The sequence below is a fragment of the Crocodylus siamensis genome, chromosome 2 (genome assembly GCF_052110815.1).
Source record: "Crocodylus siamensis isolate JL-2025a chromosome 2, ASM5211081v1, whole genome shotgun sequence".
Taxonomy (NCBI): Eukaryota; Metazoa; Chordata; order Crocodylia; family Crocodylidae; genus Crocodylus; species Crocodylus siamensis.
In genome coordinates this window covers 263,829,780-263,846,726 of record NC_143396.1, presented here as the reverse complement: position 1 = coordinate 263,846,726, position 16,947 = coordinate 263,829,780, and the positions used below count along the sequence as shown (strand labels likewise).

The 16,947-nt window shown below is 40.0% G+C and overlaps 1 protein-coding gene across 1 annotated transcript in view; it reads left to right on the top strand.

Annotated features, from left to right (window-relative positions):
* The window catches only part of EML5 (EMAP like 5), a 230,095-nt gene that overhangs the window by 79,824 nt on the left and 133,324 nt on the right, over window positions 1–16,947 (top strand). The window contains exons 8-11 of the mRNA XM_090033857.1: window positions 2,326–2,463; window positions 3,548–3,804; window positions 6,980–7,192; window positions 13,090–13,257. Of these exons, the coding sequence (XP_089889983.1) occupies window positions 2,326–2,463; window positions 3,548–3,804; window positions 6,980–7,192; window positions 13,090–13,257 (776 nt within the window). The remainder of the gene's footprint in view (window positions 1–2,325; window positions 2,464–3,547; window positions 3,805–6,979; window positions 7,193–13,089; window positions 13,258–16,947) is intronic.

The window sequence follows — 16,947 nt, the reverse complement described above, 5'->3', positions numbered from 1 at the left end:
AACTGCATAGTTGGATAGGGTTAGATAACCTTTCCGATGCAAGGCATTCTCTTCCTTGACTCTGAGAATAAATGCAAAAAATAGTTGCTAGAGCTGTGAAATTTGAGGGAGGAGAGAAATTCCCAGAGGTAGCAGGCAAACAATTAGCAGAAAAAAAGAAGCTGATTACTGGGAGATCAAGACCTATTAAAGGGAGAGGGGTCATCTGGGATTCAGGTAGGTTGTAATGTGCCATAAAATCAATACCAGTATTCAGTCCCTGGTTCCTAATGTCCAGGCAGCTTATGAATTTTAGCTCCCAAGTTCACTTTTTAAGTGCGTTTTAAGTAGATTTCCTTTGAGCATAGGGGTCGTGAGGTCAGAGAGAGAATGGTGGCTCTGTGAAAAATGTGCTCTTAAAGGTGTATGTGTATCTATTCTTTTTTTGTTTTTCTGGTGTGTAGTTGCTATTTGTTTCCACCCATGTAGTTGCCATGGGGGCATTTGGTGCATTTGATCAGATATATCACATTTTGGGTAAGGCATATGTAGGATCCATAGATTCTGATGGCCTTGTTATGAAGGGTGTTGATTGTAGTAGCACTAAAGATATGTTGCCTGGTTAAGGATTTCTTGCTAAGGCATGGGTGTGTACAACTTGATGTCTGCTGAGCAATGAGGAGTTGGCTTCTGATGATGAGTTCGGCATGGTTAGGGGGTTGTTTGAAAGCCAGGAACGGAGAGGACAGGAATATTTATCTCAAGGTCTTTGTTAAGTATAAGCTGTAGTTGTTTGATTCTTCTGATTGGTTCCAGTGTCGGGAGGTACGTAATCACTAGGGATGTGCAGTCATAGCGGGGTTTCTTTTTGTATTGTAGCAGGTTACTGCAGGGTATTTGGACAGCTCTTCTAAATGTGTGGTCTGTTTCTCTATTGGAGCGTTCTTGTATAAAAGCAGATTTTAGGCAGACCAGGTGGGTTCATAAATGTTCTTCTCATAGCAAATGCAGTGCTATCTGAGGGCCTGACTCTAAATTACTTGGGATGATTGCTGGTTTTGTGGACATAAGTATGGTGGTCCATGGGCTTTTTGTATATGGTGGTTTGTAGGATGCCATCCTGAATGTGGATTGTTGTGTCTACAAATCTGACCCGTATTTTGTTCTTACAGGTATTTCAGACAGGTGGCTGTGCCTTCATGGTGTGGCATGTTAGTATACAGCCTGGTGACATCGTTGGTTGCAGATATGACCTTCTTGGGGAGGTGGATGATATACTAGATTCTGCTGAGGAAGTCTGTTGCATCTTGTAGAAACTTGTTCTTTGAGGCCTGCCAGGGATATCTTGATTATGGATCTTCAGGAGCATATAAAAAATTCCTGGGGTATAAGAATGGGGGTTAAATGGAAGTAGTTTTTTCCTGAAGCTGTTCTAGAAGGATTTGATTATATTTTTCAGTTCCACAGAGAATTCTGGTGTGGGGAATTTCTAATATGGGGAATTTTTACTTAATATAATTTGACTCCCTGTTGTGGGGTACCTCATAGGAGCAGTAGCCACTTGTCAGAAACATTTCCCTTGGGAAATTTCCTGCAGTGTATGCAAATGAGATTCCCATGAGCAGCAACATCCACTTAGGAACAACGTACCACTAGAACACTGACACCTTGCTACTAATACAAATTGTTTGCGTTTCTATATTTATTTACTAAATCTATGTTCTAACAAATCCTAGTAAGTTTTACTCTCTGGTTTTTCCAAAATTTCATTCCTTTTCCTCTCAGAAATTGTGTAGTAGCACTTTTTTTGTGAATTGGATGGAAGTTGCATTGATACAGCAAAACATGCATCTGGAGCCTAATGTAAAAATTACATGCTGTACTTAGGCACAAGTAGTCAGAGGTTATAATGATATTTAGTAATATATATGAAACTGTAATATATTAAGAATAATTCATTATTAATAGAGATAGATGCATCTGTATTGTAATATTTTAATTGTTTGTTCTATCCATTTTAACTAATGAAAAGAATATACCTTTAAGCAATAGAAAATTCAGAATTTGTTTCAAGCAAAGTAGGATCAAGTACCTAATGTTTTACCAGCAAAGCCAAAAAATGAATCTGCCTTTTCATTTTTTTCATACTAGCTGCTTTACCCTACTTGAAGAAATATAGACATTCACTGCTGTGCAAAACTTACGACATATTTTTTGCTAGTTTTGAAAGTTATTGGTAGAAAATAAGTTTTTAATATGAACACTGCATTCAGAATATTTTTTAGAATCCTTCACATTTTCTGTCACAAACCTGTTAACTATTCCTTGCATTTGACTTTACTTTAGAATATGGAGCTTAATAGACCACGCATTGATCGCCCGGTGCAATATGGAGGAACCAATTCGCTGTGCAGCAGTTAGTACAGATGGAATCCATCTTGCACTTGGAATGAAAGATGGCTCTTTCACTGTACTTCGAGTCAGGTATAGTGTAAAAATCAGAAAGTTATAAGCAATCTAGTATATGTTTTATATAGAAAGCGTACACTAAGAATATTTTAACTTCTATTTCAAACATATATATGGTCCACAGATTTATATACATACAGCTCTGTTACTCTGATTTAACAGGCAAAGTTTTCCATAACAGTCTGTTATGAAAAATGGTATGTTAGGAAAAAATACATTATTGGGCAATAAATCATATACTGAAAGTTATCATTAGTTCCTTATTTATTTCCACTCAGTGAGAGCTGCTGTTAGCCCTTATTCCCTGCCCCCAAAACTGGTCCCAGCAATAGTTTTGCTGTCTCAGATTAGGTCTAAGGGATGAGAGAGAGGGCTCCATCTGATATTAAGGAGCTTCCTTCATCTAAGTGTTTTAAGGGCTAGTGATCTACCTGAACCCTTCAAGTCCAGCACTGCCCAAACATTTAGGCCTGTGGGTCAGAGGAGTGGTGCCACGTCCGCCTGCAGGTTGTATTTAGTGAATGGGCTCTATCTGGAACACAGTGTCGGCCCAATCAGGACCTGATCCAGCCATGTGGAAAGAACTTGGCCAGGGCCCATTGCAGCCATGTGGAGCTGGTCCACTCTGTGCCCAATCCCACACAGTTGCATTGGGTCCAATTTCAACTGAGCCATGTGGGAACAGGGCCTGATGTCTCAACATGGGGCCAGCCTGATTGGTGCAATCCAGCAATGTGGGTCTTGGAAAATTGGTAGCAAGGGAGTGGTGGCAGTACTAATTAGCACCACTCTCCCACCACCAGGTTTACGGGTTTGTGGGGAAACCTGTGAGCCAGATTACCTAACTTCATGGGCTGGATCTGGCCTGTGAACATGGGGTTGAGCACACCTGTTCTAGTCAGCCCAGACTTTCAGTGACACCTCCTATCCTCCCTCCTAGGCTAAGAGCAGGGAACTTTTAAGGGCTTTGCTTCCTGTAGAAACTATATTTACATAATGAACCTGAGATTTTCCCTTCAGAATTAGAATTTGTCAGACATTAATACTGTGAACTTGATATTCTCTCTTAAGTGTATGACACTCACTTTCTCTGCTACAGAGATATGACAGAAGTGGTTCATATTAAAGACAGGAAGGAAGCTATTCATGAATTAAAATATTCACCAGATGGTAATTTCCTTGCTGTTGGCTCCAATGACAGCTCTGTTGATATTTATGGTGTTGTTCAGAGGTACAAAAAAGTTGGGGAATGTGTTGGATCCCTAAGTTTCATCACTCACATGGACTGGTCTGCTGACAGTAAATACTTACAGACCAATGATGGCAGTGGGAAAAGACTTTTTTACAGGATGCCAAGTAAGATTTTTTTAATATTAGCTTTATTAAAAATGTATATCTGTAAATGATAAAATGTATAGTACTTGCATAAAATAGCTAATAAATCTTGGTTTGAAGTAATGAAATTTAGGGCATATGAAAACCCTAAAAAAATACTATGAAAGCAATTCTTCAGTGCATAACAGTGTAAGAAAATGAAGTAAATTTACATAAGAGTGTTTTTCTCTTCTAAGCTGTTACTGTATTTTGATTTGGGTAAAAATAATTAGTTGTAATTTCTTAATTTTGATAATATTTTAATTAAATCTTAGAATATTTTATTACAATGTATTTTATTATTTATTTTTTTAATCAGTCATTCTTTCTGAAGAATAAATTTCCATTTTTTAAAAGCTTTGTGTATTTGACCTCTTTTTACTAATGGCTTTCCAGTGCTGAGTTCCGGTGTTAATAGTTCAGAATGAGCTTTGTTGTATATAACTTTGAAGCTTGAAAAGATCAAGAACTCCGTAAAAACAGATTAATACTACTTTAGAATAAGATTTATAACCCTACTGACGAAGCCAACTTGTATGAGCTTCTGGAGTGAACAGTTTATATTTAAGCAATCCAAATGCCAATTTAAATATGAAATTAAAATAGAAGTAGGTAACTATCTAGTGAATTGAAATTGTAGATAAACTGTAGATTACTATGGTCCAGAGATACAGCTCTTTTAGGACTTACTTATTAACAGGAAACAGGAACTTCACGAAGCATGAATGATGCTGGAACCTGCAGGTCTGCAACAGACCTCTACCACTTGAGTTTATGGGAATAACTGGCAACAGTTTTCATGCTCTTTGTGAATTGGCTACTAAAGGAGCCTAAATGGACATTTCACCAACTCCTTGGTACAGATAAGTGTTGTGGAACTATAGGTTCCAGCTTCATGTATATCTGATGCGGAGGTTCTACAATTTCTAAGTTCCATTCCAGTTCTTCGTGGGGAAGAAATGGGTGATCTAGTGATTAAATCAATATCCTTCTGTTCCCCTTAACCAGTCCATTTTTGGCCTATAGACTGTTCTTTCATAATCAGTAAATGCCTGTTTACTCTAATATCTCCAAAGTTTGTTCCCTCTCCATGTGTTCCAACCCAATTCAGTTCTCTTCCTTCTCCCCATGGCATTTACTTTGCTGCACCCAAGGCTGGTTTCTACGGGCTTGTCTACATGAGATGCCTAATGCACAGTAGGCTAATTCTACTGTGCAGTAGCATGTCATGGCAAAAACCGTGCTAATGCACAGTAGAATTAGTATACTGTGCATTAAGTGTCATGAAAGAATCATGCACTGGTGCTACTGCTCAGTAAATCTGGCTACTGTGCATTAGTTAGTACCTCATATTAGAGGTACTAAATGTAATGTGCAGTAGCAACATGTAAATGCATCCTGTTTCTCCTAATAAGGCACAAACAGGAGAGTATTGACAGAGGAGAATCAGTCTGTCTGCTCTTAGTTCTGAGACCTGCTATCATTATGGTCCATGATTGCTTAGAGAAGCAACTACAGGAAATGTCTTGTTCAGACTCTGCATCTTTTTGATTATGCATCTTCAGTGTTGTCAGCCTGTAGGTGTGTAGGGATGGCGGGTGCTCATTGAAGATGCAGCTATTGGAGAATGATCTCATGAGGTCCCTTCCATCCCAGCTACCAGCCTCTAACAAACCCAGTCTTTTGAAAACTGAGGTTTTCAGAAGCTCATAAGTTGGTAGCATTTCAGGATTGTTGTTTTTTAATTTCTGCTCCAAATCAAGTTGCTAGAGATTCTTGGTGAAAAGTTTGCAAGAATTTTTTTTTTTAAGATGAGCAAAACTTCCCCCCCGTCCCCCAACCATGGTCTTGGTATATCACTTGGAAAATAATTTAGCCTCAGACCGATCATGGAAAAGTTTATTCCAAATAATTCAAACTGGGCAAAACTGTAAGCAACTGAAAACTGAGTCTCAGAGGGTGTGTCTACATATGCAGTTAATACACAGTAAGGTACAGTAAAATAAGGTGCAGTTTACTACGCCTGGGAACCTTGCCTACATGTGTGCCCAGATTTGTTCCCAATAGCAGCAGCCCAGTCCAAGGCTCCTCCTGTCCTGCTCTGTCCCCTTGCACCAACTAGAGGGAACTTGAGGCTCTTCCAGGTGCCACCCTGGTGGCTAGCTGGGGGCCTGGGGTTTGGTCCTGATATGTAAAGGGCTGGGAGAGCTGTGGGGCTGCAGGGGCAGCTGTCTCCTAGCCCCATGCACATCAGAACCCATCAACATTGCTCCTACACATATTAGCAACTACACATGAGGTACTGTGCAGTATCTACTGCATGGTTAATCTACCTGTATCTACAACTAGTAGCCAACCATACAGTAGACTGATTTACTGCACAGTAAATGTGGCACATGTGTAAATAGTGATGCTTTACTGTGCAGTAGATTAGTCTACTGGGCAGTAAAACATCTCATGTAGACGCACCAAGAAAGTGTTAATGTTGACAGTAGGTGTATCTGCCAATGATATTAGTGCACCTGACTAAACTCTGATGCAGTTCACACTGGAGTTTATTGCTCCCGAGCACAGCATTTGCATGTGCTTCTGGGACCACAGCATATTGAGCTGGGGCAGCACAGCCCTAGCTGAAGGATCCCAAGGGGTCAGCCTGCCAGTCTGGGGCTGCTCTAACCCAGTTTAATGTATTGCAGAGAGGCTGGCTGGGGCAAAAGGGCTCTACAGTGTGGGGCTAGCTGGCAGACTGTATCACCCTCATACTCTAGCTGGGCCTGGTCACTGTATACATGTGCATTGTAGCACAGTAAAATTTCCCATAGGATAGTATTCGTGTTGGGCAGTACTATCCTACAGCAAAGTTAATTAGTTTACCCTGGCCTAATAATTCCACATGTGTAGATGGTGATGCTTTACTGCAGAGCTTACTAGGCAACCCTGCGGTAAAGCGCAAGTGGAAATGTACCCAGTAAGTGTTGCTATCAACATTGCCTGTTATAACAAATAGTTTTAGAAATAGTGGTTTGAGTATCCATTTTTTAATTTGGTCTAAGCAAGATTTAAATTCTGTTCAGACTTTGAAAATAGGAGTTTCAGATTTATTAAAAACACCACAGGAGTTAATGATTAAAAATAAGTATTTGCATTTTATTTTTAGGTGGAAAAGAAGTTGCAAACAAAGAAGAATTAAAAGGTGTCCCCTGGGCTTCATGGACATGTGTTTCTGGCTTAGAAGTTAATGGAATATGGCCCAAGTATTCCGATATCAATGATATCAATTCTGCAGATGCAAATTTTATTGGGCAAGTTTTGGTTACTGCTGATGACTATGGAATAGTCAAATTATTTCGATACCCATGTGTAAGAAAAGGTAATGTCTTTATTGATGAAAATATGTAAATTTCAGATACTCAGGGCAAAAAGGTTTTAGAGGGAACAATAAAGGTCTTAGGAATTTTAGAAACAGCCAATGTTTATTTGTAGAGTTTTAATTAAAGTTCAAACATGGAAAACAGCAGTGGGTTGATAAAATGGACAGTTCAATAATTTTGTGTAGAATTTGTAATTGTGTTTTGGATAAGAGAGATTTATGTCAGAACAGATTTTATTTGACAGTTATAGAGGATTGCTAAGAACATTATGGCTAGGGACAGACATTCAAAAAGCCTAACCCTGAATTGATTCAATATTTGCAGGTTAGTGTAATCTGCAGAGATTGAATGTTTATCCACTTGCAGATCAGTTCACTTTTGAACCAGGAAATGCAGGCACATGCCTACAGTAGCTCAGGTTAGAAGCCAGGGGGTGCTAGAGTGAACCTTCCCTTCCACAATGCTGTGCTGAGGTGGATGTTGCCAGGCTCCAGCAGAACACTATGATTAGGGAGGGGTTTAAACCTCCCCCGCCCAGCCTGCACAGTCCCTATCTGGGGTGTGCCTGGAGGGGGACGAAGAAGCAGCCCTCACCAGGCTTTTCCCTCACTCACTGTTCATGGGCTGGGAAGTGTTGCCAGATACCAGCCCCTGGCTAGCACTCTGAGGAAAAGAGCAGGGGAAGGAAGGACTGTTTGTGTGGACTATATGTATCTATTGATGATACTGAGCTTTTCAGTCTCCCTCTCCCTACTTTTTCATACTGTCTGCAGCAAGCTGACAAGCACTGCATTCATTGCAAACCAGCTCATTTCTCACAACTCTCTCTGTCCCCACTCTGATAGCAAGAAAACAGAGCCTCTCTCATTAATTCAAGCTTTTTTTAAACAGCTTTTTGCAAAACATTTTTAAGGAAGAACAGAGAGACATTACCAGCTGACCTGTTGATTAGCTTCAAAAAAGTCCTGAGGGGACACTGTTCTGTCTGCCTTTGTTCCAGTGAAATTGGAGACACACAAACATAGACACCTCTCAGCATCAGCTAGCAGGGGGGTGGTATGACCATGACCAGATGCTGGCTGGAGTCTTTGCCACTGGGGTCCTTGCTGTGGGAGAGGGGAAGGAGGGGTGGATGTCTGCTTGAGCAATGAGCAGATGCTGCTGTGCTGCAGTCTCCAACTTTTTCTCAGCCAGCCTGAGCTCTGCCTAGGGAAGAGAGAGGTGGGGCCAGTCCTGGTCTCTGGAGCAGACGGCTCAGCCCAGCCTAGGGCTGAAAAGCATGCTGGAATGCTGGGGGACTCTGATTTAACTTATATCAGCAAGGGGTCTGGGACAGAAGTTTCATAAACCAGTTTGACTCCAAATCAGTTAAGCTGATTGACTTTTATTAGTAAATTATTAGTAAAACATCTGCAATTACTCTATTTTCTCATGTACAATCCCCACTCCAGAACAAAATATGTACCTTTGTTTCTGAAAGGTATAAAGAAGGGGGGGAAAGTACTTTCCTTGAGATCTGCTGCTAGGGAGTGGGGGCAGGGGCGTGAAAACTGCTAGAATCTCCACAGCTAGCAGCTAGTGAGCCTTATGTGCAGCATACACAGTTTTATTTTTGCCTTCCTCTAGCAGGGGATTAAGTGGAGAAATGGTTCTCATTTCCTGAATTATAATGCATGACATTAATGCCTTAATTTTCATGAATTATAATTTCCAGCAACTGGATTTTGGAGAAGAGATAAGTGTTTTACGCAAGAAAATATGGTACCTTGTATGAGCTATAGACATATTTATGGTCTTCATCAACATTCAGGTCTATCAGTGGATACTCTTTTTTTCTTAATTCTGAATTGGTATTCTTCCTTCCCTAATGTTTAATGGCAAACCAGATCTTTGGATCTGCACTTGGGCCTAGGAGTATCCTCCAGGAAGAACTTTTAGAGTTCTCTGACTGCAGTTTTTCTTTCAAATAAACCTTACTGAGCCCAAGACTCAAACTGGTCTGGGGACTGTCAAGCACAGAGTTGAACCATAAAACAGAAGTGTTCCATGAAAGAAAATGCCCTTGTTAAATTGTTCAAACAAAAGTTCTTGAGTTTAAATTTTCCTTATTACTAATTATAGAAGTTCCTCAGTAGTACCACCTTTAGTAAAGGATGTGACCTGTCTAATTCTGATTGTGACCCTATAAGAGAATTTTGCTAAGAAAGTCCTTGAGGCTTCCTTGAATCAACAAGCAAAATAGGTTAATGTCGCCTCAGCAGCAACAAACTCCATCTGCCCCCCTGCCCTGTACTGGCAAAAACATACTTGATAGAATTACATTTCCCAGATACCCATCACTCACTGACACATGCTCCTGCACGGCCACTGCCAGGACTGGAGATGGAAATTGTAGAAGGAGGGAGTGCAAGGGAAAAGAGTGAGGTATCCCTTGTTGTATTCTGGCATCCCTTGACCCCCTTTTAGTCGGTGTCTGGGGCTTATGCCCTTTTCACTCACTCATCCTTACATTACTGTACCTGGCACATATTTCTAAGCATCTATCTCTGGTCTCAATGGTGCCATATTTACTAAAATCTAAGATGACCCTGGTTTTTAAGATGAACACCGAATAATTAGATTATAATATGGAAAAGTATATAAATTAGTTATCATTTTCCAGGTATAGAATCTAATTATCAGAGGTTTGTCTTTAATTTATCCTCTCCCACTGCTACAGCAGGCAGAGCAATGACTGGGGATAAGGCAGCATCCCTGCCCTCTGCTCCCCCACTTATTCCCTCTACAGGCTTTCTGCCCCGCCCCCCCCCCCCCCAGTCTCTGCCTCTTCCCTCCACAACACTCCCCTTTCTCTGGTTCTTCCTGCCAATGCTTCCTTTTCTCCACCTCTCCCCACCCACCTCTCTGCCCCCCAACCCCATTATTTTAAGATGCTGCTTGAGCTCTATTCTTTCCCCAGAGCACAGCACATGGAAGCACAGCCCTTGCTGCGCCATGGAGCAGTGTCACAGCAGGATCAGTGTTGGTGATTGGCTGGGCAGTGGATGGAGCTCCATGTTGACACTGATGATTGGCTGGGCAGGGGACAGAGTTCCATGTGCCCCATGCCTCACTGTACCTGGCAGTTGTTGGCTCTGGATTTAGGACCCAGATGCTTTGTTCTGGGCGGGGGGGAATCCAACCCTCAGACCGACCACAACCTTTCCATTTGATAATAGGCAAATTTATTGATATACCGTAATGACAGAAAAGAAACAATACAAGCAATCAAGCAATTCTATATATATCTACCAATCCTAGGGCTATCATCAGAGTCAGGAAACATCTGGCAAGGACACAGGCTTCACTCTGAAGGCTCTCTTAGGTATCAGATGTCAGCAGCCTGGAGGTGGAATGCTGAGGGCCCCCTCCACTGGGGTGGATGAGATGAACTGGTGGTGTGTCTTCTGTCCATTGTGGCCTTGGGGACCCCTTTGGGAGATGGGGACCTCTCCAAGGGATCCTTTTGGGGAGGAGGACAAAGAGAAGGGCCCTTTGTTACTCTCAAGTCTCTGCTTTTGTATTCTCTTTCCCTCCTGATGACTCTCCATCTGTGGCTGTCATTCATTGGTCTCTCTGTGACTGTCATACTACTCATGTTCTGTTTTGTCAACACATTCACAGCCTATCACATGCACACCTTTCCCAAAACAGGAATTTCAGAGCCAACTTTGGCCTTGTGAGCTGGTACCACCTTATCTCATGTTATGGAACAGCGTGGCACATGCCCCCAGTTTCTCAGACTATGTGCCCTTGTTTGTTAGATAGCCTGTCTGCTTCTGAAGGCTGAGAAGACTGTGCATGAAACCCAGGTTTTTAGGAATCAATTAACCCCTGCTGCCCATCCTGAGCCATTCTAATGCATATTTATATACCTATAAGCCAATTCCCAAAAAGCAAACCTTTAAATACCATTTTCAAGTCATCAACAGTAAGGGTGAGAAGGGGACAGAGTGGGGAGCAGAAGCTGTGCAGTAAAGCCAAGGGTAGGGGCACATGGCTGCTGTTGGTCAGACTCTTGCCCCAACAGAGCCACAGTAGCTGCCTGTCCTCCCCCTTCCCCTCCCCCCCCAAAAAAAAACACACTCACTTTGTATACAAGTCTGAGTGGCTTTTCCCCTCTGTGCTGATTGGGTGAGGAAAAAACTGTATCTTAGAGTCAAGTAAATATGGTATTATTTGGGCTGAGGGCCAGAAAAAGTGGCTTATTTGTTCATAAAGTAGTATAAAATATCTAGCTTTCCTATAAATCACAAGTGCCACTACCTTAAGAATCTTTTATGTCTAAAAACTTCTTCAGAGGAAAAGTCTTCAAAAGAAAAGGACCTTCTAAGATGAAAACTTTAAAACTAAAGTCTGGAGCAAGTTATCTCATCCTTTCAACTTGATATTAAACCAGAATTAAGTTGATACCAGGCAGAGAGTGGGGGTTACCTATCTTTGTAGTCTTGAATATCTAACAAGAAAGAGTTTCTGCTTTTTCAAAAGCTATTTGATTTGCTCCATTCCAGAAACAAAAAACCCTCTGCATCTCTCCCCAAAAAATGTGTTGGATCCTCAAACCAGTGCTACTGCAGTCATATGGGGAAGGCTCTTGAGATGTCTCTGGTAATTAAGGAGGAGGAAGTTCTTTTTTTACAAAAAAATTCTGGAGACTAGTCCAAAAGAATCAAATTTTGACACATCAGTTTGGGATTTTTTTTTCTATGTATCCTAGGATGAGTTGAGTTACGTAAAATATCCTTGAAAATATGATAATGTTTTTAATGGCAGCTGCAACAGCATGGTATGCCTGATGGCCGAGAGGACTGGGGTTATGCAATGTCTATGTAACCTTTGTGCTATTATTACAACAGTATTTTATCATCAGTGTCTACCTTACATTCTTTCATAATATTTTTAACATTGATGTGAATAAATAATGCTACTTTGTCTTATTCCCTTTTACCAATACAGATAAATTCTTCAGATCCTTGTTTCTTAAACTTGATAGCCATAAGTCTTTTGCTAGTTGATAACTGAGATAATCTGTATCTTTGTGCAAAAAAAATACTCTGAGAAGAATCTGGAAAATATCTGAAGGAAAATAGTTTTACCCCCCTTTTTAAGGAGTTATGCAATTTAATAATTGAGGAGGAGATGTATCTGATGAAGAAAATCATGATAATCCTTGCAGTGAGTTGTGTGGGATCATTATTTAGATGTATCTGTGTATCAAATCTTAGTTATGCAGGATACAGTAATAGATTTAATCAGATGTAACAGCATTAATTAAATTAAAGCAGGTATATGGCTTAGTGTGAGTAATGTTCAAGTTCTATTGTAGGAAAAATGGGAAGATAGCCTGAGTGTCCAGATAACACAGTCCATAGAGGCCTATTAAAGATGTGCTAAAATTAAAAATAAACAAACAAACCTTGGGGCAGAAAGAGTCGTAGAATTTGGTTAAAAGTTCTGCAAAATGATTCACATATAGCAGACCTCATGAAAGCCAGCTATGGTTATCATTCCTTCCTTCCTTTCCTTCCTCCTCTTCTTCTTTTCCCTTGCCTTTCCTTCCTTCCTTCCTTCCAAGTTTTCCTATTTGTATTGGAGGCGAGGAGTAGTATCATAATTTGGTTACTGCTTAATGTTCCGTCTTCCTTTCACAAGATAGAAGAAGTGGAATTGTGTTTTTCCACATTGGTGATATCTTGTGAGCAGATATTACTTTAATCAATGTTTATAATTAGTTAATAATATTTAATTAGTATGTCACACAATATGTAGAAGGATTCCCTGATTTTTGTTTTAGTAATTGTTGTTTAGAAGTCCTTATTCCAGACACATAGCAAATTGATTTTTCTCCTTGTTCTAGGAGCAAAGTTTAAAAAATATCTTGGTCATTCAGCTCATGTGACAAATGTCAGGTGGTCACATGATCATCAGTGGGTTGTTTCTATTGGTGGAGCTGATCATTCTGTCTTTCAGTGGAAATTTGTCCCCGATAGGAAGTTGAAGGATTCTCTTCACATAGCACCACAAGGTGAGTAGCATATAAAATAATTTTATGTAAATATCAGTAGAAAAAGGATATAGAAATAATTTATAAATAGTTGGACTTACATAACTTTGCAAGGTTGTCATCCTTATAACTTTGCAATTGCTTAGCCTAGGTGATACTGTTGCCTCAACAGTTTCATACAGATAATTTGAAAAAAATTAACATTACTGTATTCATGCTAAGTGCCAAGACAGAATTTGCAAGTTTTAATCATCGTTGCTATGCCTATATGAATTTTGTACATAACTGAATTATTTTAATTGATTGAAGTATGCAGCGACATGCTTGTACTGGACATGTAAGCAGTGAAATAAGATATAATATCTACATATTTAATTAAACTTCAGAAGTGTTAATAAATGTTTTTAACCAGTATGTTTGAGATGTTCTAATCAAAGCTATCAGAAGAAGGTTGAGATTTCTGAGACTTTGAGTTAAATGCTTTAAGAACAAGTGTTCTGTCTCTAACTTTCATAATTAATGTTAAAGATCAAATTCTTGATCCTGTGAAGCATAATTCATTTGTTTACTCGCAATAAAGTGATTCAAAGTGAACCATGTGGATAATTGTTTTCAGTAGTGGAGCCATATTTTTATTTTTTTACATGAATGACTTTGAACTGTTTGATGTGATTTTATTTTATAACTATTAAGTAGGCTAAAGGGGACACCATTAGAGAATCATAGAAAAGTAGGGCTGAAAGGGACCTCCAGAGGTCATCCAGTTCAACCCCCTGCTCAAGGTAGGAGCATCCTTGTTTTAATATTGGATTGTGATATTGATAATATTTTATAATATTGGATCAGGATGCAGACAGTCACTTAAAGGCAATTTGGGCAGAGTTTAGCTTCCAAATTATAAAGAGTGATTCCAATTGATCCTGTACCATCAGCCAGAAAATTCATTAGGTGCCTGAATTCATTACAAGCTTCCATTTGGATTGTGAACATTCCTTGAATGTCTATACCAGGGAGGCACCTAAACGCCATCTAAGTCCCCAGAGAGAATTTAGGTTTATGAAAATCATGCATAACCACACTTAAGTCAGTTCAGTTGTAACCCTATTACAGTAGTGTTCCCCTGTTGTCTAGTAGCCTAAGGTTTAGAGCTGTTATCAAGAACATGACTAGGGTTCTAAGCCCTTCTCACTTTAAAGGGACTTGAATCTGTATTTCCTGGAGTGTCTAACCACCATGTCCTGGAATAGGCCCGGTGAGAGTACTCTCCATCCCTCCTGTTGAAGCCAAGTCACTGGACATCCAAGAGTGCAAAATTCTTGGGACCAAAGGAAAGCATGCAAGAACGGACCTGCCTTCAGAAGGCATTAGGAGACTGTTCTCAAAGCCAAAAGAGGAGAAGTGCATTAGAGGTGAAAGGAGAAATCTAATGGGAAAGCATGGTTTAGGTTCCTGTGCTCCTGAGAGAGGAGGGGATTTAGATACACTGTGTACTTTCCTATTGGCATCCCACAGCCCTCTACTCTCCCTCCCCACATGCAAGGGGGAGGGAAGAAGGGACAGTGGCTGTTTCCCTCAGAGCTTACCCAGGAGGTAGCTGTCAGGGAGCCCTACTTGGGACCCTGCTTCTGCCACCATCTGTTAAAGAGCACCAGCTCTCTCTGGGTCTCTCAAGATTGTGGAGGCAATTCCCACAGAGACACCTCTGTCACAGCTGTGGTCTGTCCCACAGGGCAGCTCTGTCATGTCAGCTGATTGGTGAATCTGGGCAGGGGCAGCACTGCCACCCCTACAGGAATTACCACTATTGCTGTAAGAGCCCTGGCTTATTCAGAAGCAGCACCCTGGTGCCACTTGACTGGAGAGCTTGTCTTTGAGGCAGATTTGTAGCTCTTGAGGCAGGAGGTTGGAGCACCCCCATAGTGTTACATTTTTATATTGCTACAAAGTGCTGAGGCACTTTTGCAGATATTCAGGACAGCTTTAGACTTACCTGGTCTAATTCTTCTTTCCTATTGCTTGGGTCATATATAGAAGATATTCTCCATGTACATATCAGTGTGAGACTTGAGCAAATTGTTGGGAATAAACAACCAGGAGGAGGAGGAGGACGAGGGCATCCTGGAGAATGCAAGGGAAGGCATTATCTATTGAAGGAGTCTCTACCGCCCACCAACTAGCTGATGAGCACCTTGTTCCTCCACATTAATTTGAATATTTATTTAGGGTCTCTTGATGGCTATAAAAGCCCCTCTTAAATTTCTTTTTTTATCCTTGTTCAGTCGTTTATGCTTTCTGATCAACAGTCCTGTCTCTGACATGCACATGCATTTGACCAGTCACAGCTCGGAGAACTCTCATTTGAAGACTTTAATCTTTTTGTAAATACTTTTCTGTCCGTAGTCCAGCAATCCTGCAGGCAACTGTGCCCGTGTATATTGTAATGTACACAAGTACTCCCACTTTAATCACTGTGCTCTAAAGATAACATTCTGAAAATAAGATTCCTCTAAGTGAGCAACTTAGACACAAACAAAAGATGAGGCACTCAGAATCAGCAGTCACTTTTGAAAATGTAATCCTTTATGCTTCGGGTTAAAAGGCAATAATAAGTAGAAAAGAAAACTCTTGCTATTTTTGGAAGAGTTTTGTAATACGTATATTTGTCTATAGACACAGTATTAATTAGTCCATAAAGAATAAATTAAATATTGCATTGGTACAGTTTTTCAAATTAAATTGACACTTTGCAAAACTGATCCAAAGCAATTTAATTTAAAATTTAAGGTAATTTAGATAATAATACCTAGCTTTCTTGTAACATTTTTTATCAGTAAGTCTCAATTAAAATCAGTTAAAACCAGTTAAGAATCTTTTTTTTAAAAATAGTTTCACCTTTCCACATCATACTTCCATAATAAAAACATTAATTAACACCATGAACAAAATGCCCACTATTTTCATTTCAGCTACATGGCAGTCCCTTTCTTTTTGTAGATCAGAAGGTATAACTCCAGGTGCATCTTCATCTAGTGTGATTCTGCGTGGAGCCTGAATCACTATTTATGACTTTATTTTTTTATGTTAGTGGCCAAAAATAAAAGATTTTTGCTATTTTTTATGGCTGCATTGACAGCTTTACACTCAGTGGAAAGTTCCTCTTACTAACATGAGGAGCCTTGCAGGATTAGGTGGAATGACCTTTCTAATGGGGTTATCTTCTCTGAGAAATCTTAGAGGGTGGTAATGAACAAGTACTCTTCTTCATTCTCTCGTTTCGGGTCTCAGAAAGTTCAAACTAATTTTCCCTCCTGCCGAATATGTTTGTGCAGGAAAAACACTGATACACTAGTCACAACATTTAGATACCTGAAATCTGTATTTTACCTAATTAAATACTGAGTTCTTTAGTTTTTCACGAGACTCATTGGTTTCTCAAGAGATTCATGTAAACCTCTGCACAACAGAGGTCATAGAACTTCCCTGAATTAATATGTTTAAACTAGAGTATAAATTCAACTAGAATGTAAATTCCCTCCCAACCCCCCCCCAAAAACAAAACAAAACAAAACAAAACATATCCAGCCTTATTTAAATCAGTTGCTAGTGATAGAGAATCTTTCACAACCTTTGGTAAGAAGTTCCAATGATTAATTCCCCTGGCTGTTAAAAAAAACACGTGCCTTTATTTTTCATCTGAATTTGTCTAGCTTC